The sequence below is a fragment of the Aptenodytes patagonicus genome, chromosome 22 (assembly GCF_965638725.1).
Source record: "Aptenodytes patagonicus chromosome 22, bAptPat1.pri.cur, whole genome shotgun sequence".
NCBI lineage: Eukaryota > Metazoa > Chordata > Aves > Sphenisciformes > Spheniscidae > Aptenodytes > Aptenodytes patagonicus.
The window spans coordinates 5,435,987-5,452,223 of record NC_134970.1 but is presented as its reverse complement, the minus strand read 5'-3'; the positions used below and the strand labels follow the sequence as shown (position 1 = coordinate 5,452,223).

Genomic DNA, 16,237 nt, shown 5'->3' with positions numbered 1-16,237 from the left:
GCGCGCAGCCCGCGAGGGGCACCCCGGGCCCCAACGCCTGGTGGGACGCAGCCCACCCCATTGCTGGGGGCTCCCAGCAGACAGGCGCGTGCAGCGGGTCAGGCCTCCTGCCCAGCTTGGGCCCTTGCACCGTCCTTGCTGCTGCTCTGGGCTTGGTTATGCCGCCAGTTTGGGGCGCACGGCAAGGTCCCTCCAAAATGAACACGTTCCCAGTGTTTTCTCAGCGTTTCTCCTACTCGCAACCTGCTGCGCTTCCTCTTTCCTTTTCCTTTTGGGGCCAACCCAGAGACAAGCTCTCCTGTCACAGAAAGAAGGACAGCAGATGGTCTTCGCCTTGGGCAAATCCTCCTCCCTAAACAACATCCAGGGTCCCAGAAACACCTCGAAGCAGAGAGGGGGAAGAGAAGAGGGGAGCCGCAGCCATCAGCACCCGCCCCTGCAGCTCCTTCACACCCGAGACCCGTTCCCAGCCGGTGCAGCCAGTGCCATGGAGGGAGAGGCTGATAATCAACGGAGTGTGTTGAATCTGGTGGCTGTGTTTGAAGAGCACTGGTAAGGAGGGAGCGTCCTGGGCGCTGTGGGTGTGTTAGGGCTCCACATGGCGTGGGTTTTGGAAAGAAGAAACCCGCTGTGGAGGTGGTTAGGAGGCCGTGGAGAAGATGACTAGGCGATCTGCCCTAGTGTCTTCCTCCTGCTGCAGGTCATGGACAGAAATCTGAAAACCTCAGTGGGATGTGACTGACTTTGCTGGAGGTTTCTGTGCCTGGCTCAGGGTTAGGTTGTGGCATGCTTGTTCCCTCCGCGCACAGCACTTTTGCAGTCAGCCTGGCTGGTGAAGGCTTTTTCTCCTGCTGCTGGGGAAAAGGAGTTTGGTTTGCAAATACGTAGGCAGGGGTCTTCACTGGGAATTAACTGCTCAAGCATCTGGGAGGATCTGAGCCTCGGGCACCAGCATTAGACTATCCAGTGTTTGCAATGATATGGCTCCTAGGAAAGGGAAGAGAAAGAACCATGTTAAGGGGGAGAGCAAGTTCCTTTTGGGCTGCATGGCAGCCCTGTAAAACAGCGCCTTCACTTGGAGCATGAGCTGGGACCCACAGACAGCGTGTGCCAGGGTCGGAGCAAGGGGATCTGCCTTGCCCCTGGTGTAGAAGTAATTCTGAGGTTTGGGGTGAGTCGTCGTTGTGATCCGTGCCTCAGTTTTCCCCATCTGTTGAATCGGGATACTGAATCTTACCTTTCCTTGTATCAGTGAGGTGTTCTCAGTGAGCCTTAATGGGGCTGGGTGGTTGGGCAGATGAGTTTTGCAGCACTTCCTAAAGGTGGTCAGGCATGAGATTTCCTTCTGCTCCGGGAACTTTGCCTGCATCTCCGCTGCGTGCTTTGCCCCTGTCTTTGTGCTCTGGATGGCTCCGGAGCAGCGTGGTTGTCCCCATGGTCCCACAGGTGAAATTTGGCCTGTGATGTTGTTGTGTTGGAACAGTTTGTGGTGTTTGATCTGCCTCCATTTTGCTGCTGTGATGCGCTTGTTGTTTATCAAGAAGCGTGAGTTTGATTTAGAGGAAATAAAAGTAACTTATGACTTTCAGAGGAACCTGGGGAACCTGGAAAAGAGTTTTCTGGAACAGAAAACAGTTTAGCCCAAGTCAGCGCAAATAGAAAGAGAGAAGCTCCCTGTCAGATCTCGGCAGTGGGTTTAGGCTGGCACAGGTCTGGGAGGCACCAGGAGGGACGGATGAAGCCTCTCTGTCACGTGAAGTGTTATGCCAGCCCCCATGGACAGGAGGGGATGCGTGCATGGCCGTGGATGCACTCCCGAGCTCACAGATGTGTGCTTATCAGCGTGGGGATGGACCCGTCATCCTCTTCAGATGAGTGTCTGCCACTCAAGTCATCTCCTATCCTCAACTTTGCACTTTTATGTCCAGTTTCGTCCCAGTTTTCCCCTCCTCCTCATCCCACTCCTGTCTGCAGGTGGATGTCTTTCCAGTTTCTGCCCAGAGCAATTTACCACAGGGACCAGCTCTCGGATGACAGATAACTCGCTTGCTGACAACTTCACAGCCTGTGCCCTGTGTGGCTTCTCCCCTATGCCTGCTCTGGACCTGTTTTCCTTGTCTTTGCCAGAAAAGGGAAGAGAGAAAACCACCAAAAAAACTACCCTTCTGCAAAACCACCTACACAAGCCCTCCTCTTGGCTATTTGGCTTTTAAAGCCTCGTGCCCAAGGCTGCTGGCTCCCCGCTTTGGCTCCACGGTGGCAGCAGGCAGAAAGCCAGAGCTGTGCCAGCACCACAAAGGGCAGGGCTACGCTTCGAGAACTAAATGGCTGTGGGTGGGATAAATGGCAGAGTCGTGCTTTTCTAGATCAAGACAGGGACTGACCACATCAGCAGGAGGCACTGGGAGAAGAGAGGCTGGATCCTGGCCCCCTTGGAGGATGTACGGGCTTTCGGACCCTGGTTTGTATCAGCAGGGTTGTAGTGGAGCAAAGCAGCATCAGCGCTGGGGTGCTGCTGTGTCTTATCGCCTTCGCTTGAGGACTGTGGCTTTAACCTGGGCCCGGGAGCTGCGTCGGCCGTGCTGTGCTGGGGGAATGGGTGAGCTGATCACGCCATTCCTCCGTGGCAGGGCTGGCAAATTTGCCTGGTGGGACAAGCAGGCTCCGCACGGCCAGATTACTCCTGCAACCAGCCAGCCCCAGCAGCTTCCAGCGTCCCCTGCCAGCCAAAGCCTCTCCCAGATGGCTGCCAGGCACCAAGCGGAGCAGGAGAATGAGGGGGAGGAAGAGGAAGAACAGCAGGGTCAGCGGGGGCTCAGCTTCAAATGCCTACGTTCTTTCCGACACAAGATCAGTGAGGACAACTGGAGGAGGCAGCAGGACCCAGGCCTCGAGCCTGGCAGCAAGGTAAGCTCTGGAGGCGGCTCAGGCGAGGGTGGCAGGTGCCCATGCTCAGGCAGGGAGTCGCGTGGGCTGGGTCTGAGCTGAGGTCTCTACTAGACCTGAGCAAGTCTCCTGCCCTGCAAGGGCCGGTGCGTGGGGTGACAGAGAAGTGGCAACTTCCCTGATGCTTCAGGCACAAATTCCCCATAGTCAGATAGATCTAAGCAGACCTTGTCTCTTCCAGCTCTGATATAACTACGCCCTGGGGGTCAGATGCACAGGTGGGCCCAGCCAGGTCCATCCCAGGGCATCCTCGTGTTGCCCTTTGCTGACTGCAGACGCGTTTCTGCAGGACTGCATTCAGAGGCCTTGGTGCAATTGCAGACCATGGGGTTAACCCACCCCACCCTGCCCCGCTTCTCAGGATCGCTAGCCCTGTATTGCTCAGGGAGAAACAGGCACAGAGAAGGGGTTGATCTAGGAGGACGTGAGCCAGACTTCCCGACAGCCCCAAAAATGCTTTGTTTTCACCCTCGTTTTTACCACATGCTTTGTTGAGGTCCTTCTTTTGCCCTCACCTGGAACGAGGTCCAGTTTGATGTGGGCTGTGAACACTGGGGAACAGAGCTGCATCCCCTCGGGCTGGTGGGGAAAGCTTGCGTTGCAGCACACGAGATTGAGCCCTTCTCCCCATGCAGGAACCAGAGGAAAAGAAAATCGCTCTGGAGCTACTGGAGACAGAGCAGGCTTACGTCAACCGACTCCATCTTCTCGACCAGGTGAGCTGGGGAGCAGAGGGGCCCACGCAAGTCTGGGAAGAGATAGCCCTGCTGCCGCCTACCCCCACCAGCACAGCTCGGCCACCCCATGCTGACAAACCAGGCAGGACCACGGCGCGGCTCCACACTCACCAATTTTCCTGTGCTCCTCGGCCTGGACTTGGACCCTGTGGCAGTGCCTGGGCTCAGTTCAGGGTATGCACAGGCCAGGGACTGTTTCCTGGAGGTTTTGGAGAGAATGAAGCTGTACAGATGAGAGCCACGCTGGGCTGCTGGTCTTCATGGCCAGAGAATGGGTCTGGCCTTTGCCTTTCCTACACCCCACACCTCCAAGGAGCACCTTTGTCCCAGCAAAGCCTTCCATCCCTCCTGCTTCTCTCCTGGGGCCCGGGATTTCCCTCCTGCACAGAGTCAGGAATTTTCACTGGGTGATGTGCCAGTCTCAGGGAGGGAATGGGGTCCTTGAGCCCCTTCCTGACCCTTTTTATTCACCCCTTCTTTCTTCCAGATATTCTATACAGAGTTGATGAAAGAAGCCAAAAATGGGAAGACAGTCCCAGAGGAGGTGGTGAAAATGATCTTCTCTAACATCTCCTCCATCTACCAGTTCCACGCCAAGTTCTTCCTGCCAGAGCTGCAGAAGCGCATGGAGGATTGGTGAGCTGCAGGAGGGGAGGGCAGGACGCCTGGGTTGCTGTGCCAGAATGGGGGAGCGGTGATGAATTTGGTCTCCCAACAGGACCAGGGAGCTCAGCCTGTTTTGCTCCAAATGTCTTTGTGCTGGAAAGCACTTCCTTAAAACGGTCCAGCCCACATCAGGGTATTTCTGAAAAGGGGGGTGACATCTCAGGTGATTTAGGGGTGTGTCCAGGCATGAACGGCCCAGGATGGCTGCAAGCTGGAGACGTTCCCGTTCTGGAGAGCGGGAAGTTGTATGGGGATGTAGCAGTGGTAAAAACCTCCGTCCTCCACCGTGCACAAGCCGCCCCTTCACTTTATCCCTTGCTGTCTGTCTGCCCCGCTGGACTGAGGAAGCTGCCGGTCTGCGGTTCCCTCCCACAGGAGCTGCAACCCGCGGATCGGGGATGTGATCCAGAAGCTTGCGCCGTTCCTCAAGATGTACGGTGAGTATGTAAAGAACTTCGACAAGGCCGTGGAGCTCATCACCGTCTGGTCAGAGAAATCCCCGCCCTTCCAGGAGCTCATTGCTGACATCCAGGTAATGGGGCACAGCAGGGTGGGGGACCGCAGCAATGCTCCCCAAAATCTCCCCGCAAGCGGAGGGTGGGAGCTGCCTTGGTCACTGTTTCTCTCTCCGTGCACGGTGTCTCTCCCCAGAAGAGGAAGGTCTGCGCTAACCTAACGCTGCAGCACCACATGCTGGAACCTGTGCAGAGGATTCCGCGCTATGAACTCCTCCTGAAAGATTATGTCCGAAAACTGCCACCCGAGTCCCCAGACCGGGATGATGCAGAGAGTAAGGGCTCCGTCTGGCTCTCCCCGCTGTGGGGAGTGGCAGGGTGGGTTTGTAGGGGAAATAACAACCCCCGATGTTGTACACGGGCATCAGGATACCTGGATTCTCTCACCATCTGCCCTGTGCCCTTGGATAAACCTCTCAGTCTGACCCTTTTCTAGCAGAGAGAGGGATTAATCTGCCCTTTCAGGGTCTATGGAGGTCAGCGGGGAAGGTGGGTGGTGTTTCAGGATAAGGATGGTCCCTCCAGGGCATCCCCCAGGGAGACCTGCGGTGACCAGGGGAGCTATCAGACCCCTACAGATCACAGCAGCTCCCAGTCCTGCTGGGATGGAGTGATAAAGGAGCCGGCTGTCTGTGCCCCCAGGACCCGACCATGCCACACCGCACAGTCCGGCCGGACGCAGACGCTTGCACAGCGTTCAGGGCCATTCAGGTTGTGTCCAGGGGAGGGCAGCAGCCACCACACGCGTGGCTCCCCCATGAGGGAGAGACTCGGGGGTTTTCTCCCACAGCTCCCTAGCAAGTGTTTAACCCTCCTCTCTTTCTCTTCTCGTTGCAGAGGCCCTGGAGATGATTTTTATGGTGGCCAAGCACTCAAATGCAGCTATCGCTGAGATGGTGAGTGCCTGTCCCAGCTGGCAGTGCTTTGCAGCTCACGGCACGGTGATTTGCCAGATTTCCTCGTGGCCTCATTGCCGTTTGACTCAGTGGAGCACAGCCCTGCCCTGAATGGGACAGGAGCACTGTGGGTTCAGCAGAGGAGGTTAGACCCTGCTCTTAATGCCTGTTCCTGTCGCCCCGAGCCTGGGGAAGTCATGTCTACAACATCAGCTGTGATGTGACCGGCTGTTTTGAGGCTGGGAGCTACTCTCAAAGATCAGTCTGGGGTGAGAGAGCTGTGCCACCTCTCCCGGTACTCAGCAGCTGGCGTGGGAGGTGGGGATGGAGGGGACCTAGGGGTGACAAGGTTGTGGCTGCTCAGCTCCCCACAGAAACAGGTCCCTCTGCCTCCCCCAGAAACGGCTGCAGAACCTCTGGGCAGTCTATCAGCGGCTGGGCCTCGAGGACGACATCGTGGATCCCTCCAACGAGCTGATCAAGGAGGGGCCAATCCAAAAAGTCTCCACCCGCAACAACAGCACATCGGAGAAGTACCTGTTCCTGGTGGGAGCTGGGGTGCCCAGGGGAAGGGGCAGGGAGCAGATAGGATAGGAATGGGGAGAGGGGCAGCACAGCCTGGACGGGGTGTTGCTGGGTCATCTCTACACAGAGGGGATGAATTCAGAGCTGGGGGGTTTGAGCCCCTCGGTGCAGGGCACCCTGTATAGGACGTGGTTGGGAACCTGCTCGTCCCCTGGGCACGGCAGCCCTTGGGGGATGTCACACTCCAGGAGTGCTTTGCCTTTGCAGGGTGGGAGAGGGCTGGGGCAGCAGCAGTCACTTTTTAGGCTGGATTCTTCCCAAGGACCAGCTCAGCCCCAGGGGAGTGAAGGACCCTAGATCTCGGGGAAGCCCCCAGCTCTGAGCAGGCAGGTGCTGGGCTCCAACCAATCCTCTCCTCTTCCTCCTCCCCCCTGCCCAGTTCAACAACATGCTGCTGTACTGCGTGCCCAAGGTCATCCAGGTGGGCGCTGAGTTCCAGGTCCACCTCCGCATCAATGTGGACGGCATGAAGGTCAGACAGGCACCTTGTCTTTGTGCTTCCCCCAGACCCTGGCTCCCCTAAAATGCACCCTGCTCTGGGGTGTAATGTGGCCGCTGCCCCACACTTCCTCGGAAAGGAGGGAAGAGCTGGAGTCAGGGGTGACTTTGTGGATGAGGAGGAATGGTTGATACGCTCTGATCCTGTGAGGTTGCAGTGCAACCTCGTGCATGTAGGATTTGAGGGGCCGAAGGGCTTGTACCCTTCCCTGTCCCCCACATCACGGAGGAAGGTCCCTGTGTGCTGCATGTGGGTTCAGCTGCTCCACATCCTTTCTTCGGTCTCTCTCAGGTGCGGGAGCTGAACGACACACAGTTCCCTCACACCTTTCTGGTCTCAGGAAAGCAGCGGACGCTGGAGCTGCAAGCTAGGTAAGGGGAAGGGCGACAGTCCTGCAGACCCTCTCGAGGCGGAGGGACGCCAGCTCATTCATCTCCCATTTTGTACCAGGTCTGAGGAGGAGATGAACGCCTGGATCGAGGTACCACTGAGTGCTGGGAGAGGTGGCACATCTCAGTCACCCCAGATTGGATGCCTGGGCCTCAAACCAGGCTGATCCCCCGCTGCCTGTGTCAGGGGCAGCCCCCCCAACTGCCCCTCCAGCCCTGCCTTCCCCTCTAGGCCTTCCGAGATGCCATTGACAGGAAGGAGAAGAGGAGTGAGACCTTTAAGACAGCGGTACATGGGCTGGAGACAGGCACCCCTGCGTTGAAGGTAACCCCCCTGCCCTCCCCATGCCTTGCCTGCCTCCAGCACCCCCTTGCACGGAAGCTCAGGGAGAGCCCACCTTGCTGTGCCTCAGTTTCCCTAGCTAAACAGAGCTGGGGGGGAAGGCTGCAGACAGGGGGAAGGGCTGGGGAGGAGAAAGGTGAGAGCAGAGGGGCTGGGACCACCTGGACCACGGCTAGCCAGCCCCAGCGATGCCGTCTCCCACCCCCAGACAGAGGAGCTGGGCCGCCGAGCCCCACAGTGGGTGCGGGACAACCTGGTGACCATGTGCATGCGCTGCAAGGAGCCCTTCAATGCCATCATGCGCCGGAGACACCACTGTCGAGCTTGTGGATACGTGAGTCACCCCGTCCCCCCTCTCTTCCCTCCCTCCTGGCCTGCTCAGGTGGCCGCTGGGGCAGGACTGCACCTCTCCTACACCTTGTACTGCTTTCCCCAGGTTCCCCAGCAGGCTCAGGGCTGCTCCTGCCCCTCAGCTCCTCCTGGAGTTGTCCCTGGGATCCCCCAGCCCTGCCCCAGTCTCACCGGCATCCCTGTCTGGTGGTTGTAGGTGGTGTGCGCTCGCTGCTCTGACTACAAGGCTGAGCTACAGTATGATGGGAACCGCCTGAACCGCGTGTGCCAGGAGTGTTATGTCTTCCTGACGGGCCATGTGGTGCTCGAGGACCGGGAGGGGAAGCCCAAAGGCATCCTGGAGGTGAGCTCTGCCTGTCCTCCCCGTGTCCTGGTCCTCTATCCCTCTTGCTCTCAGCTCTGCCACCCACCCTGGTCCCCAGCCTCACTGTCACAGCCCAGCCACCCGCCTGCAGCAGGAGGGGTGGGAGTCACTCCCGCAGCAGTCAGAGGGTGCCTGCTAATTGCGAGGCTGGTGGATGTGCTAAGCCCCCTCCCTCCCGCTCTGTCAGCCTTGGGACCAGGCATCCAGGGATCTCAGCAGGACCCTCACAGCCAGGACCACCCCTCACCTGCCCCCGCTTTGGGGGGGGGGTGTGGAGCAGGCAGGGAATTTCCCAGGAAATGACCTTCGCTCGGTGCCCTTTCTGCCTCCGGCACAGGATATTTAGGGATTTGTTTGCTGTTTTTTTGGCAGAAAGGAGCTGCAGAGGTATCAGGCAGGAGTTTGCTGTGCAGTTCCCTGCAGCTGCTGGACAAGAACGGCAAGGGGGGCACGCGGGGCTGGTTCGTGATCCCGCAGGATGATCCCCTCGTGCTGTACATCTACGCGGCCCCCCAGGTAAGGCCGGGCTTGCCTCCATCTGCAAGGGACAGCCCAGTGTGCCCGTCCCCTGCCTCCCACCGCTGTCTCCGCTCTTGGCAGGACGCCCGAGCACACACCTCCATCCCGCTGCTGGGCTACCAGGTGAGGGACCTGCCCCAGGGCGATTCCCGCCACCTCTTCCAGCTGGCGCAGTCCCGGCAGGTCTACACCTTTGTGGCCGACACCGAGGAGCTGAAACGGCGCTGGATGAGGGCCATGGCGCGCTCCGCCGCGGGGATCACGTATGCGGAGGAGGGCGAGGATGCGGACTCCTGCGACGAAGCAGAATGAGGCCGTGCCCACCTCCTGGGCTGCCTGCTGGGTGAAACCTCCCTCTGCCCGTCCTGCTCGCGGCCAGCCTCGGGCAGCTCCTCGACCTCTCCGCGCTTTGGGTTTTTGTCACAAAAAGGGCAAGGCAGCAGCACGTTTGCCACCACACGGACAAGCCGGATCCCCCTTCCCCTCCCTCCTTGCTCTCTGCACTGGACGGAGACGATGGAGGTACCTGAGCCGCGAGGTGGAAGGAGAGCCAGGGGGTTTTGGGGAGCCTGCGCCCCTGCAGCCAGCCTGGCCCCGGCCCGCTGTGCCGTGCCGCCGGCTGCCGCCCGAGGGCAGCAATGCCTCAGCCTTCCTCCGAGCCTGGCCCCGGCGGTGGATGGTGCAGGGGGGGTGCCTAGTTTTGTGAAAGCATCTGTGGAATTGGGACTGCCGTGATAAATCCTCCCTGCAACCCCCGTGTGGAGTCCAAGGTGCCTTTTTGGGGGGTGTATTTTCCAGAGCTCCCCGTAGGATTGTCACTGGGGCCCCACATCGCCTTATCTGTAACCAGCCCTGATCTGACACGCTGCAGAGACCCAGCTTGTAGCTCACCCTCACCTGGCGCAGGGACCCTAGTGCTGGGTTTAGGATGTCCCTCTCCCAGCCTGTCCTGATCGGTCCCAACCGATCCTGGCCTTACGCTGCTGCAGTCCCATGGTGTGGGGGTACCCCTTAACCACAGCCACCCCCAGTCTGCGTCGCTGAGCCAGCCTGCACTCCTGCCCATCCCAGGCTTTCCCTGCACCCCATCCTCCCCACAAGCGCCTTCCACCCTTGGACCTCTCTCGGTCACTCGTTTCCTGGGGGGGGAAATGCTCTGGGACAAGGCTGGGTCCACACAGGTGGTGCTGCCACGCCGGCGCAGGGCAGCGTTGCTGGGGAGACACGGGAGAATTCCCCTCTCCGTCGTCAGCGTAACGATGCCGGTCGTTTCACCCAGCGCTGCAGGCTGCAGCCCCAAGTTTCTCTCTCTGTATCGACTTTAGCTCCCCAAAAATGTTGCCCAGGCAGAAGTTGCCACTTCTGAGCCATGGGATGCGGGAGCCCCATGCAGGCAGCTGGGGGAGCCCACTGTCCCCAGCAGGCAGGGAAGGCTGTCCCCAGCAGGCAGGGATTTCTGCCTGCACCTGCATCACGTGGCAGCTCCAGCCCAGCAGCCAGAAGCCACAGCAGCCTCGGGCAGGGCCCAGGGGTGTCATGGGCTAAGCGGATCCACGGAGAGCGGGAAGGGAAGCGAGTTGGAGCCAGATATGGCAGTATCGGGGAAAGGATGGGGAGCAACGATGAACCGCAGCCATCGCCGCTCTGGGGGGCTTCGGGGAGCCAGGAAAAAGCTGTGAGCATCTTCCTCCTTCCTCAATCTACCCAGCTCAGCTCATCCCAGGAAAGGGCAAACCATGGTGGCTTTATCTCCTCCAACTTAAGAGATTCCATCCAGGAAGGGAGAGAGGAGCTAGAGGCTGGGAGGAGAGCTCTGCCAAAGCAATTGCCCCTCGGGGTGCCACCCAGCACGGAGCTGAGCCCAGAAGCAAACAGCAGGGGGGTTTCCAGAGACACCCCAAAACCGCCCTCACCTTCCACCATCGCCTCACATGAAGGGGAAACCCCAGCACCCCTGGAAAAGCCAGGGAACGCAGGGTGTTGCCGAGGGGGAAAGAGCCAGCAAGGGGAAGCCCGCAGGGCTGGAAGGTTCTACGTGGTGGCCTTCCGCCTCGGCGTCACCCCTGTGTCAACGAGGAACAAAACAAGCCCAGAGCAGGGAGCTGCCGTCAGCCAGCGGCTCATGAATGGGCCTAAGAATAGATTTCCTGTTTACCCAACGAGAAATCGCTTCTGGGGCAGAGGGCACCTGGGTGCTATTTTTACCAGCTCCTGCCCACCCCCCTCCCGGCCCCCAGCCGCCCTTGGGGACCGCTGCCCCGCTGCAGCATCCACGTGCGCCGGGGGAAAGGGGCCGCTGGGGAAGAGAGGCTGCCGAGGGATGGAGGAGGTGATGGGGCACCGGGACAGGTTACTGCCACGGCCTCGGCGTCATGCCATCCCCAAAGACGGCTGGCTGGGATACAGCATCGCTCGGCTGCCCCGAGCATCCCCGAAAACAGGCTGGTGGGAGACCTAACTCACGGGGTTTCGCAATTCCCCCGCTCTGCTTTCCCAGGAAAAAAAAAAAAAGGAAATTTTTGCACCCAAGACGTGCAGCAAACGCACTGATGAATTTTTCTCTTCCGGTGTTTTTTCGGTCCCCTGGCTGCGTCGCAGCGATGGTCAAGCGGAGCAGTTCGGCCTCTCGCCTCCCCGTGCAGAAAGTGAAACCCCGTGGAGAAGTCGCGCAGTTTCCTATTCTCGAGAATGAGGAAGGCTCGGAGGCCATTTACTGGAATCCCCCCCCGCCGCAGCCCTCCCTGCGGCCTCTTCTTGTAAGCACTGACCAAAATACATTGTGAAACCCGCGCGCCGCGGCTACGGCGGGGGCCGGGCCACCCCTCATTGAGAAAACCCAGCCCGCGGCAAAGGGGAACGGGTGCCGGTGCAACCGCCGCTTTGCAGAGCCTTCGTTGCCTTGTGCTTATCCCAAACCCCGGGTACCGCACCCCGACCTGCCCCGTGCTGCGGGAAAGGGGATGCAGAGAGGTTCGAGGGCACGGAGCGAGCGGAGAGGTGGCCGGCGGGGACACGGAGAAGTTGGGGGCGAGGGGAGGGGTTGCAGTCGCCCCCGCGCCTCGCTGCAGGGCTCTGTGTGGTGCAGTTCCCCCTCCCTGCTCCCCGGGAAGGGGCTCGGCAGGTCGCGGGGCCGGTTCCCCCACGTGCCCCTCGGGTGTGGGGTGGGATCAGGACCATATGGGCCCTATAAAACCCCACGCCCCCGGCCTGCAGGGCGGCTCTCTGCTTGCCCGGGGAGCTGCTTTGTGTGCTGGGGGCTCTTGGTCTATAGGGACAGGCTCTATAGGGGGTTTCTCTACAGGATAGGCATTCCCCCTCTATAGGGACTGCTCTTTTGGGCATATTCTCTTGCTTGCTAATTGCAGGTCCCTATAGGGGCTGCGCTCTGCTAGGTGAGATGGGGTTCCCTGCTCTATAGGGGCTGGTCTCCAGGGGGCTGCATCACTGGGGCAACAGCTCTTGCTCTACAGTGCCTGGGGTTGGGTTGTGTAGGAGTTGGGCTCCATAGGGGCCAGCCCTCTGCAGCGGGGGGGCTCTTGCTCTATAGGTGTCGGGCTCTGTAGGTGTCAAGCTCCACAGGTGCATTCCCCTGCGCCATCCCCTATAGGGCCAGTGACCCACAGGGGCTCCGCTCGACGACGCTGAGCGTGCAGCCCCGCGGGGCCATTCCGGCAGCATCGCCCTCGCCGCAGCGCCGCGGCGCTGGGGCTGCGCAGGCCGGAGCTGCGGCAGCACGGCCTCTCCCCGCCGCGCAGCCTCCGCAGCCCGCGGGGGTTTCCACCGCTCCCGCCGAGCGCTTTAAATAATAGATATGCCGAGGCCGAAGGCAGCCACGGTGGAGCCCTGTCCCGGTGTATCCCCTCCCTGCCATGACCGGGGCTGCGGGGGCACGTGGGACCCCCATCTCCCCGGAGGCCGGGGGTACCTCCCTGGGTGGGGGGATATAGGGACAGGAGATGATGCTAAATGATGCAAAATATCTGTGATGCCCCCCCAAAAAACCCCCCACAGCCAGGATTGTGCAACCTTAGGGCTGGGGTACCCCCATCCCGCTCTGCACCCCCCTCCCAACCCCCCCCAAAGGGAGCAATGCAGAGCAGGAGGGGGACCCCAGGATCCAGCCAGCTGCACCCCCCCTTTTCATTGCACTGGCAGGACCTCACTGCCGGGGTGTCCCCAGGCTTGGGGGAGCTTTTCGGGGGGGGGGCGGGGGTGCAGCTTCCACCTCCTTTTCGGGGGCCCCCGCGGGCTGCTGGCAAAGGGCGTTTCATGCAATTGAGAACCAGGTCGTGCATCTCGGCATCTGGCGAGGCGGGAGGTGTTTCCCAGTGGCGCAGGAATTTGCTGTTTGCGCCTGTGTTGCAGGAGGCTGGGGGAAGGAAGGCGGGGGGGGGGGGGCGGGGGGCCTGACGGTTGTTATTATTTAATTTTATTTTCTTGCCTCCATCCAGGAATCTCTGCAATGTGCCGGCTGCTCCCCGGGAGGCTGGGGCGGCCGTGAGTCACTGCTGCCGCTGGAACGTGACTCAGTCCTGCTGCTCTCCCCGGCAGGACATGACCAGACTGCCAAAGCCAGGGAGAAGCCCCAGCGCCGCTGCCTGCCCATGCTGGCGGGCGAGGATGCGTGAAACCCCCCCCCCCGGAGAGCTCGGCCCCCCACTTCCCGCAGCGGTATCGGCCCATCGCCGTGGGGCAGAGCTCAAGCTGGGGGGCAGAATGGGCTCTTTATTTATTTACTTATTTATTTCTCTTTTTTTTTTTTTTCCCAGCCACTCTGGCTCACCCACCCGCGGGTCGCCGTGGGGCTGTGGGTACCTCCCCGAGGTTTTGCTGCCCCATCTTCCAGGCCAGGCCCTATGGGGGAGCAAGGAAAACCCCGGATTGCCCCACTCCTGGCGCTGCTCCTGCCCCAGTTCCCGTGCCTCAGTTTCCCCAGCCAGTGGGGAGCGGAGATTTCCCCATCGGGGAATGGGACGGGGGTTACTTCAGGTTGTGCTTTGAGATCGGTGAATAGCAGCTGCGGGGGGGTATTATTAATATTAATAGCCAGGCTCCGTCAGGGCTCAGGTGGCGGGGGGGGGGACGGACGTGAAGCAGCCCTGAGTCACAGGGCAGGAGCAGGGGGTGGCCCAGCCCTGTGCTGAGCACCGACACGTTCGCTGCACCCCAGGTCCACAGCAGCCAGGGGCTGAGGCCGCCCCGCTCGTCTCACCCGGGGCCGGGTGATGCCGGGCACGAGCCCTCCTCATCCTCGCGCGGCCGCTGCGGGGGGAAGTGGGCTCCTGGGGTGGGAGAGCGGCAGAGGCGGCCACGGGGGCAGAGCTGAGCACTGGGACGCTCATCACACCTCAGGCCACGCGGTACCTCCGCGGCCGCAGCTGCCTCTGTCAGCTGTGATTGAAAGCCAAGCCGGGCTGGCAGGCCTTCTCTGTGATCTTGTTAATTAAGAAATACATTTAATTAGCAGCACCCCAGCTGTGACTCAGCTAATCATCATGATCGAAACATGAGCCGGACTCCAGCACCGGGGCTCGGCAGCGCCAAACCCCTCCGGCAGCCACGAGCCCCCCCCAGCTCCGCCGTGGGACCCTATCGCCCGCTGGGCACAGCCCGATGCCCCCCTGGGGTTTTGGGGTGAGTTTTCCCCTGGGCTGGAGGCAGGTTGGGGCTGAGGCCGTCCCCGTGCGGCACCTTGCACACGCAGGGTGTCATCCCCACCCGGGGCAATTACCCATTGCCACGCTGCAAATAATCATATTAATAACCCATTTACCATGCTGTAAATAGCCTCGATAATAACACCCTGGGCTTTCCAGGAATAGATTGTCAAAAATGCGGGGAAAGCCATTCCCACCCTGGCCCAGGTTGCAGATGGGGAAACTGAGGCACAGGCGGCGTTTCGGGCACGGCTCTCACCCACTGCACCGAGCCGTCTGCCAGGCAGCTGTGGAATTTGCTCCCGAATAAACCGTCATGTAGATGAGCCCTTATGTATATTTATAGGCGCCGTCCTGCCAGCTGGAATCTAATAGGGGAGAAAATAAACTGGGAAACTGCCTGGAACAGGAGGGCGGCGCTTCGCATCTCGGCCCCACGCCCCACTGGCGCTGCCGGGGATGGGTGTCTGTCCCTGGTCCCCGGGGTGTCTGTCCCTGGTTCTGGATGCCCAGCCCTGGTGCTGGATACCCAGCCCTGCACCCCAGGGTGCCCAGCTCTGGTCCCGGGTGCCCAGATCCCTGGGTGCCCGGGTCCTGGGGTGACCGGGAAGCCGACACCAGGTGCTCTGCAGGTGCTGCGGGCTGCAGTGGGCTTTGGGGCCTGGAAAATTGGGGGGTGTTGCCAGCACTGGGTGTAGGGGGGGTTGCAGCGGGTGAAGCTGTGGTGCATTTGGCATCCCTGTGCACTGGGGGGGGGGGGGCTGGCACAAGGGGTCCCTCCCCACTCAGCAGGGCCTGGGTGGCACCTCCGTCCCCGGAGCTCATGATGGGTGCTCCTTCCTTGCTGCGCCAGTGATGCACACGTGTGTGTGTGTGTGTGCACGCCTGTGTGCACATGCATGTGCATGGGTGTGCGCACGCGTGTGTGCATGTGGCAGTGCCACGCAGGTGCTGCAGGGCGCAGAACACCCACCCAGCGGGCAGCCAGTGCAGGGGTGGCCACGGCAGTGGGGCCGGTGGCAGCACCCATGGCGGGGGAGCGGAGCCGCATGCCCGGGGGTGCCCTCGCCCGGATTTCCCGCAGCCTCCGCAGCGGCGCTGGGCGGGGGAGCGGGCAGCAGCCGGCGGGAGCGAGGCCGATTAGAGATGCAGACAGCGCCGCTCGCCTAATGTCTTCCTGTCTCGAGAAGACAGCAGCAGCCCGTGCGGCCCCTCCGCCGCCAGCCTCCCCTCGGCACCCCGCACCTCGGTGGGTGCCCCGTGCCGGGGTGCAGCCCTGCTGCCCGCGTCCGGCTTTTTGGAGCGCGGAGGCAGCGGGTGGCACGGGGACGCGGTCCCTCGGGTCCCAGCAGGCCATTAAGGGATGCAATGGTGCCAAGGCCAGGCATGACCCTGCAGCCATCCCGGGGGTGGGGGGTGTCCTCCCTGAAAAGGGAGGGTGGCAAGGCCGGGCGGGGGGGGGGGTTCGGAGCAGGGATGCTGGGAGGGCTTCGTGCTGCAGCACCTCTCCCTCCCTCCCTCCTGCTGCTCCTGAGTGCTCGCCGCCGTGATTCCCTGCAGCAGGCTAAAAATATCCCTGGGAGCTGCCGCCGCACACCGGCACTTGGAGGTGGTTATAAATAACCCGGGGAGGTGGCTCACGCTGGCCCCGCGTCGCTCCGGCCCTTCCCAGCTGCTGCGGGAGGAGGTCGGAGCCCCTGTCCTTGCCGTGATGCTGGAGGGGTAGATGGACAGATGGAGGCGTGCAGGGAAATGGGGATGGAGCAGCCT

At 61.1% G+C, this 16,237-nt stretch overlaps 1 protein-coding gene across 1 annotated transcript; it reads left to right on the top strand.

Moving 5' to 3' along the window:
* The first annotated feature begins 45 nt into the window (after positions 1 to 45).
* Positions 46 to 9,565, top strand: FGD2 (FYVE, RhoGEF and PH domain containing 2). Its single transcript, XM_076358166.1, has 16 exons — positions 46 to 552; positions 2,631 to 2,907; positions 3,582 to 3,662; positions 4,171 to 4,319; positions 4,725 to 4,881; positions 5,001 to 5,139; positions 5,702 to 5,760; positions 6,160 to 6,306; positions 6,725 to 6,817; positions 7,136 to 7,215; positions 7,295 to 7,325; positions 7,466 to 7,558; positions 7,785 to 7,910; positions 8,124 to 8,270; positions 8,664 to 8,807; positions 8,892 to 9,565. Exons 1-16 carry the CDS (start codon positions 323 to 325, stop codon positions 9,120 to 9,122), a joined length of 2,184 nt encoding a protein of 727 aa, XP_076214281.1. The 5' UTR covers positions 46 to 322; the 3' UTR covers positions 9,123 to 9,565.
* The last annotated feature ends 6,672 nt before the right edge of the window (positions 9,566 to 16,237 follow it).